The following is a 10477-nucleotide window of genomic DNA, read 5'->3' on the forward strand; positions in this document are numbered from 1 at the left end:
GACAGATTCTTTCCTGTGAGAACTGCAAATCCCACTATTTCCTCTCTGTGTTCAGGGTGGCAGCTGGAAAAGCTGTGCCACGTGTCCCATGGTTAGAAAATAGTCATGCCTTCCCCTGCATCCCAGAAGGATTCCAGCACAGGAAGGACATCAACCTGTTGGAGCAAATCCAGAAGAGGTGTCACGGTTTGAGATAGCCCCAAAATCTAATTCCCTAGTCCTAGCCCCCTGTCACATCTCAATCCAATGTGAGATGGTTTGAAGCTGGCTCCCTGCCAAGTTTCCAAACCTTACCACCAGAAGTCCCTACTAAGATGATCAGAGGGATGGAGCAGCTCTCCTGGGAGGAAAGGCTGGGAGAGTTGGGATTGTTCAGCCTGGAGAAGAAAAAGGCTTCCAGGTGACCAAATCTGGCCTTCCAGTACCTGAAGGGAGCTGACAAGAAAGATGAAGAGAGACTATTTCCAAGGGCCTGGAGGGACAAGACACAGGGAATGGCTTCCCACTGCCAGAGGGCAGGGATAGATGGGATATTGGGAAGGAATTCTTCCCTGTGAGGGTATTGAGGCCCTGGCACAGGCTGCCCAGAGAAGCTGTGGCTGCCCCATCCCTGGAAGCATCCAAGGCCAGGTTGGAACAACCTGGGACAGTGGGAGGTGTCCCTGCCTGTGGCAGGGGTGGAACTGGATGAGCTTCAAGGTCCCTTCCCACCCAAACCAGCCTGTGATTCCATGATTCCCAGAAACCTGCAGCACCAAACCCAAGCAGCCAAGAGGAGCCCGGGCACGGCTGGTGCTGCAAAGCCCAGTTAATTTTAAGCCAGCAAACAACCAGGCCCACGGGGCTAAATGGCACTTGTCAAAAGGAATTCTGCAGTCAGTTAAATTAACAGCAGCCGGGGCCCCAAACTGTCCTTCCGATTACTAAACAGGGGTGTGAAGGACCTCACAAATTAGCATGAGAGCAACAGCAAATTTACCTTGGGATTTCCAGCACCGTCTTTTTTATTCTAGAATAATCCAAGTGGGTTTTTTTTCCCCCCTCCCAACCAGCAAAGCAGCTGAATTGTAATTTTAAGTAAATATTAATGTCAACAATCAGTGGTAATACTGCCCCTTATATTAAGCAAATATGGTTGCTAATATGACCTTTACATATAAATTCCAAGTGTGAGACTGTATCCCATTTCATGGGCTGCAGGTATCTCAGGGGATTGTACAGCAGCTTCATATATTAAGGAATCCTCATTTATGGAGAATTTATATTCACCCACACAGACACGCAGCAAAACCAGCCAAGGCAAAAAATTCCACTCTTAACCCCCGAGGATTTTTTTTCTTCCTCCTTATACAGCTGATGTTTCCCCAGGAAGAAAAACTCAAGTGGAATTAAACAAAGAAATACAACAATCAGACACACACAGGAGAAAAAAAAATAATTCAAAAACTAACTAGAAAGTCCTTTGGAGAAAAAGAAGCTAAAAAATAACCAGCTGAGAAATATCCTAGTGATGATCTAAAGCAAAATTGTCTCTAAAAGTGCACCATGAAGGTTCATGATTTTTTATTTTAGTTTTTGAAGCTGGACATTAAACAGATGAAATATCTGCATTTGTTAGGGGTAACAGTGACTGAAGAGGGTTTAAATATCCATTTCTATTAAACCAATTATGTTAAAGAGGGAAACCAAAGCAAACTAGAAGGTTGCTCCTGCCAGCCCCACCTTTCCAGGTTCCCATATCCCACTCCCCATTTTAAAGGCCACCTTTCCCCTTTCCCAGCACTTCCTTAGGATCTATCCTGCCCCCAGCACTTGTTCTCCCACCACCCCTCTCCCCCAGTTCCCTTTCTGCCCAGGAGGCATCTGCTCCCACCGAGGCAGGACGGGCCCTGCAAAGCCAGGGATTTCTGCAGCTGGAACATGTAAATGGCTGATTTCAATATTTCTTTGATCTGCAGTAAATTACAGGGCCCAGTGCTGCCCTCAGTCCTGCCAGCCAAGCAAACCAGCTCCAGGGGATCCCAGAGATTCCTCCCTAGGGAATTCTGGGCGAAGCACCTTGAACTTATCCACCGTCCCAGCAAACAAAAGCACAGCCAGGGCCGGGTGCTGGCACCACAAAGGGCTCACTCCTCAGCCTCAGTGCTCCTGGGCAGCCTGGATGGGGGATGTTTGACAATGCTGGGGGGCTCCTGGCAGGCACCACGCCCAGGCTTTGCCTTAAAGTTGTGGCACGGGAGCCTGGAGGGATCCTCCGAGGATTTCAGCTCTGCACAAGCTCGGTGGGCCCACCCTGCTGAGGGGCCACTTGTTTTGCTTTTCTCTTCTGCAGAATAATGTGGGAAATCATGTTACACTTGCACTCGTCGGGACAGACAAACGTTATGACTTCCCAGCTCCTAAACCAGAATCCCAGAACTGTCTGAGTTGGAAGGGACTTTAAAGCTCATCCAGTTCCACCTCCTCCCATGGGCAGGGACACCTTCCACTGGACCAGGTTGCTCCAAACCCTGTCCAACCTGGCCTCGAAGATGAGCAGCATTTTGTTTCCCTGAGAAGAGATGAGAGATTCCAAGTTCTCCCTGTTTGCACAGGTACATTCCAGGTACACCTCCAAAAGTGTGATTATTACTTGACTGTTTATTTATAACTCATGTGCACTCTCTAAGTGTGAAAAGGCTGATGTCATGTAACATTCCCATCCTTCAGGCCTCCCCATTTTAAGTCTTTCCCAATTTGCCCATAAAAAATAATCCAAAAAAGCACAACCAAACATTATTTTTACTAAGATATTCCTTAAAAAAAAAAATTCAGCATTACTGTAACACCAGAATCGAGGCAGTGAGAACAAAAATCATCCATTAGAATGGAGAGTAGAAAACAAACAAACAAAAAAATACAGCTGGTTGAGGAGCCTAAATGCTTTGTAGCACTGGATTTATATACTCACAAACTGTTAAAGCTTTTTAAATCAACTAAAGGTTTACAAATTTCGGATGGAAACAAATGCCTCCTCCTCAGCTGGGGGAGGCTGCCTGAGTTGGTCTTGTTTGAATAGCTCACACAGCAGGTTATTTAGAAAATATCAGCTCTCAGTGCATTCATACACACATTTGTAGCATACAGGAGAGGGGGAATGTATTTCCCAGCTGACAGTAAGAAAAGCATCACACACTCCAACACCAGGTTTGCCACGAACAACCAGACCCAGGGTTCAAATATGTTGTTCCACCAACTGATTACAGCCCTATTTTTAGCCCCCTCCTATAACAATAGTGGGTAAAGAAAGAATGTGAAGTCACAAGTATTAGACAGGATTAGGTGGTTTAACTACTATTTTTGTAGTAAAGGATCCATCGTTAGAATTGCTACTACCATTAGCACTGGAAGCAAAAAGCTACTGAAATGGCAGATTGGCTAATGCTGTACCTGGCACTGGGCCAAGATGATTAATGATTCAGGGGACAGAAATAACTGCAAGAAAAGCAGCCTTTCAGAGGGGCTCTCCTTCGTTAGCTAATTATGTTTTGCCTCAGATTTTATTCACCCAGGGAAGAGCTTCATTAACGTGGAATTTAGGTTACCCTGCGATGGCTCAGCACATGTTGCTGGGGTGCAAAATTAAAAAATATTAAGTGACAGATGAAATAGTCTTAATGTTGCCCCTCTGGAGCTGGCAATGCCTCGGGAAAATTGTGCTCAGCATCCCAGGTGTGTGTCTGGATCAGTGGTGCTGTGCAAGCACTCAGGGCTACACTAAGATTGGGTTTATGTCCACCCAGCAGGGCTTTTCCTTTCACTCCCACTCCCACTCTGACCCTCCAAGGTTTAAATCCAGAGGGGAAAAGGTATAAAGAAGGGACACAGCACTGTCTAATTGCAGTGCCAAGCTCTGCCAGGAGCAGATGTGAGTGGCCCTGTGCCACACCAACTGCTGGCAGCGAGGCTTTAGGAACAGTCAAGTTTCACCCCACAAAGTCCGAAGCAAAACTTCTGCACAGGGCAAATCACACATCCAGATGTTCCCAATAAAAACAACTGCCCTGGAATAAAAGTTATCCTTAGCAGAGGCAGGAGTAACAGGAGAGCTGGGAGCAGATCACTCAAATCACATGGCACTGCACAAAGGCAAGTTTGTTCACAGCAAGATCAGAGAAAACAGCCTAAAATTGTCTCAGACACACCTAAGAGCAAGTTTTTAGAGCCAGGCAGCAGCAGAGTCACTGCTCTGGAACAGCTCGTGGACAGGGAGATTCCAGAGCAGCAGGAATGACTCGTGGCAGTTTGTGAGGAAGAGGTAGCAGGGGATGGACTGGGTGGGTCAGATCTTACCGAAAGTTTACAAAAATGAATCCCAACCTGCTCTGCAGATGGACAGAGAGGTCACAGCAACTCAGCAAACCACAAACTACACTGAGGGGAAAGCTGGGGAGAGGGAGGAAGAAAACAAGCAGGACAAGTTCTCTAATAAACCTCTACTCAAAGCACGTTTGGGCACAAAATATCAACTGAAATACTTGAAGGCTTCTTGAAATGTGTAAATTCAGTAGTGTGAAAGTGTCTTTGCTCTTCCTGAGCAGACTACAATGGTGACAGACCACGGGAGAAATCCCAGTGCCAGCACACCAGGGCACTTGGGCAATCCCAACTAGAACCAGTATCCTGCCACTGGCTGTCAGGGACAGTAAAACCTGGGGATCTGGAGCAATATTAGATTCCTGAAGTAACTTTCTGAACATTTAGGGTGCTTTCTCTCCCCTGTACATTAGGGGGATTTTACAACACACAACCTCAAATGTCCAGCTAAGCCAATCTACTTGTGCTCCTTCTACCTCCGGAAGAATGTTCAAAAGGCAATATAAAGCAGAAAACTAAATTAAATGTTCCAATTCCCCTCCCAAGATACCCCTTTACTACGGAGAAGTCTCTGTGAAACAAATCAGCCAAACCAGACATTTCATTTCAGCAAGGAATTATGTTCTAAATTACCCGGGTATCGAGTTAGTATCGGCTTCAGGGTCAGCAGAAGGAAAGCCTTGACCAGTTCACTGGGATACAAGGAAGTTTCCCAGGAAAATTCAACAGATTTAACCAAACATGCATCAGAAATGAAACATTTCACCAGAAGCCATCTTCGAGAGCCGAGCCACATGTGCTGTCACACGGTGTATGTGACAAGGGACTCACTCCACAGCTTCAACTCCAGCTCAGACAACAAACCCGATTATTCAGAGCACAGCAGCCCTCAAATGCTCTTTCCACAGGTCAGAAATCATGGAATGGTCTGGGTTGGAAGGGAAATTAAAAGATCATCCCTTTCCACCCCCTGCCATGGGCAGGGACACCTTCCACTAACCCAGGTTGCTCCAAGCCCCGTCCAACCTGGCCTGGGACACTTCCAGGGATGGGGTGAAACCTCTGTCCTCAAGAGTTCACTGTCACTTTAACAGGATTTCCCTTTGGAAGAACGAACACCAGGGCTTCCAGGACCTTTTTAGAGGACCTTGCCACAACTTTAAGGCAAACCCTGGTCATGGTGCCTGCCAAGAGACCCCCAACATTGTCAAACATCCCCGAATGCAGATGCTCTCAGAGCAGGGAGCAGCATTTTGAATAGCTGTGCTGAGAGAACCTGCCAGGAGAATCACCTTCTGTCTCCACTTGAATTCAAGCTCCCAGTGAAGAACTTGCACGGTCATATTGCCCAAAGGCAAAAAACTGAGCATAAACCCCAGTCCCAGCCCTGTTGCTCTCACTATTCTTCACCAACTACATGTGAAAAATTCCCCACATTCAACAAGGCGATCCCTGCAGAGTTCCATTGTCTCCAGTTATTAATTAAACATGCTCTCAGAGAAAGCAAATGCCTAAAATCATTTGCTTCCACTGAGCAACTCCCACACTACCCGAACTGCAATCCAGACAGTCTAAGTATATCCATTCACTGCAATTCCAGAGGGACCACCACCACAGGAACTCTGCCTTCACTCCAGTTCAAGAACACACAAGCCACAGGAGACCCCAGCCAAGAGAGCCCAGCCAATTTTCCTAAAAAACCTGCTCAGTGTTGATACCTTGTCCCGGCTGAATATCCCAACTGTGGTTTTGTTCCCCCCAGGAGCTGTTTGGGGTTGTAGGATCTGTGCAACCTTTCATGGCCAAGACAAACCCAACCCATTACTCATCTGGAGCCATCCTGTGCCTCTACCTACGTGATGTTCTGATCTCTGTCCGTGTTTTTTCCTGGATAAAGAGCATAAAAACACCCCAGAGCAGCCAGGGTAACTGTCTGCCCTACAGCAATCAGGCACTGTCAGTGAATGACACACTCAACCTCTTCATTTTAATATTAAAATTACTGCTGGACCCTGACACTCAACCTCATCCTGCTGCTTTTGGGGATAAAAAGAGAAGGGTACATTTAGCAGTCTGGTGGAAGTGTCTTCCATGTAAAATGTGGTGATTGAGGATTTGGAGCTGCAGACAGCTGGGATGTGGCTTAGGAGCTCTGAGAATCTGGGCTAGGAAAGAAAAAAAAAAAAGGCTGATTCCACCATCATTTCAGTGTCTGAAGGGACAAAGAGGAATTCATAATATTTGCTATTTGGCTATATCTAATTTATAATATTTACTATTTATGATATTTGCTATTTATTTGGAGTTTATAATATTTGCTGGGGCTGGTGAACCTTTGATACCTAAATGTGTAAAATGACAGGAGCATCTTTAACTGCTTAATTTTATATAAAGACTTGGCCCTGCACACCTTATGGAAAAGGGGAAAATGCAACAGGAAATGAAAATTTCTAGGTAAAACACAAAAAGAACCAGCATTTTCCTAACAAGAGGACACCACCTACTTCCTTGGGAGGAGATAAACTTTTCCTGAAGTCATCCCTGCTAAAGCCACTCACGGCTCAGTTCCACGGGATGAGAAGTGACCAGGAAGAACAGCTGGCACAACAAAAACACGGAAAACAAGGATAACGTGGCTGAGTCCTGACTCACAGCAGTCCTGGGGTTTAGGAACCCCGTGAAAAGCTATCATTTGGGAAAACTCACCGGAGCATTATCACCAACAGACAGAGATGGCTGTCTGCATGTGCAACAAAGGAGAAACTGGGATTCAACAATTCAAATCCCTCTACCTTTAATTACCACCTCCCAAGCTCCAGGCAGACATTAACCTATATTAGCCTCTAATTATTTTTTTCTGACTTCCCATTATCTTTTAGCTACTGAGTTTCCCAACCAGTCTTCCAGGCTGGGCCCTCGCTGCACTATCTTTGAAAGTCTAAAATAAAAAGTACAGGAATAGAAGTGTATCCATAAGAAACTGAGATCAGCAGAGCCATCCATAATGATTCACCTCCTCCCTCCCTGCATGTCCCAGCACTTCCTTCCACTTCTGTTCTTACAGGACAAATTCAATTCCACCCCAGCTAAGCCCAAACTGAATTAAATCACTTTGCATGCATAAGATCAGCCCTTGCTCCATGGAATTATTAATTTAAGAAGTAGATGTAGAGGTGGCCAAAAAGTCAAAAAGTATGGCAGTATTAAGATTACGTATATCCTACATTTGAGTAAAACCCCAAGGCAACCAGGGAACCATGGAAAGAGAGGCAGCAGGAAGGGATGGAGCAACGAGCCCAGATCAAAGTGCCCAGCAGTCACTGGAGCACACGGTATCACATCAGGACAGGCTTAGTGCCCCACCTCAGAGCTCACTCTGGAGACATTAACCCCAAGGGCTGGTTCAGAGATGAACACTGAGTGCAAACCCTCAGGACCATGTGATAAACACCAAAAAGCACCAGGAAGCAGAACAGATAAAGCCCCGTTAAATCTCTTAGGGGGGTTATTTCCTGAGCTCAGCTCACAGAACACCCTGGGGGAAACACTGAAAGCATCACCCAGAACCTTGTGAGCTCCCTCCTGCAGGTGTGTTCTGCCCATACAACCTTCTCACAAGTGTTCTGCCTCCAAAAAGTACAGGCACTGCATTTTAGAAGTTCATTTAAACTAGACAAGCTAATGAGTTTCCTTTCATTAAGTGATGTATTTATAACTATCATTTCATTCAGGAAGTTACTGAAGAAAACCGAGCTGAGCAACAAAACACTGACAACACATCTACAGGCAGGATTCTTCTGTTTGAGTCAAAGTTTAAGTCTTTTCATTATTAAACAAATACAAGTTCAAATACCAGCAGAGCTTTTAATGAGTGCAGGCTTGGAGTGTCCCGCCCTCACCCCCCTTATCTCCAGTGAGTTTTGCCATCTTTGCTTTCAGGGATTTTCAGTGAAAGGAAGATGAAAGCGTGAGCTGGAGGAAAAGAGGATTGAGAATTATGACATCATTTTCATTCATGAAGTCACCTTTCCCCAAAATGCCCACACAGGAGCAGTCCCTGCCCAGGCATCCTCACCCCAGACTGCAGGACAGCTTCGATTTGAAAGACCTACAAGCTCCAGCCCTGCAGCAAGAAATTGTTGCTTATTGTTTCTTACACAACTTAAGGCACCTTAAGATCTCTTGCACTGATGTCTCTTGAAACAAGTTTTACATGGAGTGACTGAAAACTTGGATAGTAAACAAAAATTACATGTTTCAGTAGAGTTATTTCCTTGGAAGTGATATCCAAAGTACTACGTTTCCACATAAAGGAACAACAATATTTTTCTAGCTGCTTCGTTCCTATTGTAGTATTTTACGTGATTTTTTTTTTCTTCCAGAACAAATTAACAGGGCACTTGGGTTTATTTCTTTGCTGATGTACACAGTGACTTCAGTGAGGTTGCAAAATTCCCTGCAATGTTTACTTTTCAATGGTCTGGTTGGCAACACATCCCCCGGGGAGGCACAGCAGAGGAGCAAGGGCTTGGCCGCTTTGATTTGAAAAACAAGGGGCAGGAGATGTTCATAAAGGTTGCAAAAGCTCTGTGTCTGCTGCCCTGGCAATATTTGTGGGGATCATTCTTTTTTAAAATGTGCTTACACTCGGGTTCTGCTGCCTCTCAGAGAGGAAGCACATCCCTGTCTTTGATGAGTGAGTTACAGGTCACAGACAGCAAGAGGAGTGAGTCATACACTCATTTAACTCCAGCTCAACTCACAATGCAAGCACTGAAAGGACTTCTAGTAAACACTACTACAGACACATCTTGGCCCACCACCCTTTAAGTGGCTCTGAGAACTCGCTGCATTTGTAAAATCACTGTTTTGTGACATTCTTAAAGCTGTTCTCTTCCCAGCTCAGCTTAGCACACCATCAGCACCTTCCCCTCCCAATTACAACCAGAAAACCCCAAAGCAAAGGAACCCAGGAAAACACATCACCAGTAACTTCCACCACTGTGTTTTCCAATACTGGGAAGTGTAAAAGCCCAACCTACATGCATTGGCAGTTTTGTAATACCATTACTTAAGAATTATTTAACTACAGCAACAGATTTGAAAAGCAGCAGCAGCAGCCACGGCCATGCTGGTTCACACATCAGAAAAAACACAAAAATCAATAAAGGGCCCGATGACTTTTGTAAACATGCATTTGACTGTCACAGAGAGCAGACCGGGATTTCAACACCCTCGAGAGCAGACACCTTTCAGCTCAGAGCTACTGAGGCACCACAACGCCGAGAAAACAAAAAGCACGACCGTCCGTCGCCGCTCCGACCACACCAGAACCAGACCCAGCTTTAAAAAAGTGTCTTTAAAAGCCTCTCTAACAGGTCTGGGTGCAAGGTGAGCTTGCAGACCCCGAGCTGGTGCTGTACCTGGTGCTCTGCGTGGATGTTGTCCCCGGTGGGCCAGCGGTGTTTGCTGTTGTTGTAGCCGCCGCCGCCGCTCCCTCCTCCCCCGAGCTGCTCCCCGTGCTGCCTCTGGAAGAAATAATCCACCATGGCGTCGTCCTGGGAGCGGCCTGCCACCCCTATGGAGCCCGGAACAGGACTGGAGTGTGTCCCTGCTGCGAGGGCCTGGTTTGCAGCTGGCTGTGGCTGAGCCTGGGACCCTGTTCCAGATGTCAGTACAACAGGCATGTTGGGATTAGCTGTATCTTGAGTGTGCTGCTTCAGGTGGGGGCTGAACGAGTCCTGCCACAGAACTGCTTTTCTCTTCAAAACACACGCTACGCTCATTCCACCAGCACCTGGAGCGGGGAGAGATGGTGGGAAAGGGAGATGGAAAAGAAAACATGAAATCCTTGCAGCTCCTCACATGTTGAATAAATCCCTACAGTCTTTACATTTAAAATAACACCCATCTTGTGACCGGCAGGGGAACATCACGGTGGCAAATCTGAGAATCCCAGAATACGCCAAGTTGGAAGGGACCCCCAAGGACCATCCAGTCCAACCCTCAGCCCTGCACAGGCCCAGCCCCAAGAGTCCCCCCCTGTGCCCCAGAGGATCAGCCAAACCCTCCTGCAGCTCTGGCAGCCTTGGGGCTGTGCCCACTGCCCTGGGGAGCCTGG

General features: G+C 46.5%; 1 protein-coding gene across 8 annotated transcripts in view; it reads right to left on the minus strand.

Moving 5' to 3' along the window:
- The window catches only part of PUM1 (pumilio RNA binding family member 1), an 81033-nt gene that overhangs the window by 66281 nt on the left and 4275 nt on the right, over window positions 1–10477 (minus strand). For all 8 annotated transcript variants that reach the window (XM_017830552.1, XM_017830546.1, XM_017830551.1 and 5 more), the window contains exon 2: window positions 9780–10153. In XM_017830552.1, coding sequence (XP_017686041.1) covers window positions 9780–10142 — 363 coding nt within the window. In that variant the 5' untranslated portion in view covers window positions 10143–10153. The remainder of the gene's footprint in view (window positions 1–9779; window positions 10154–10477) is intronic.

The sequence above is a fragment of the Lepidothrix coronata genome, unplaced genomic scaffold, assembly GCF_001604755.1.
Source record: "Lepidothrix coronata isolate B3197 unplaced genomic scaffold, Lepidothrix_coronata-1.0 Scaffold180, whole genome shotgun sequence".
Classification (NCBI taxonomy): Eukaryota; Metazoa; Chordata; class Aves; order Passeriformes; family Pipridae; genus Lepidothrix; species Lepidothrix coronata.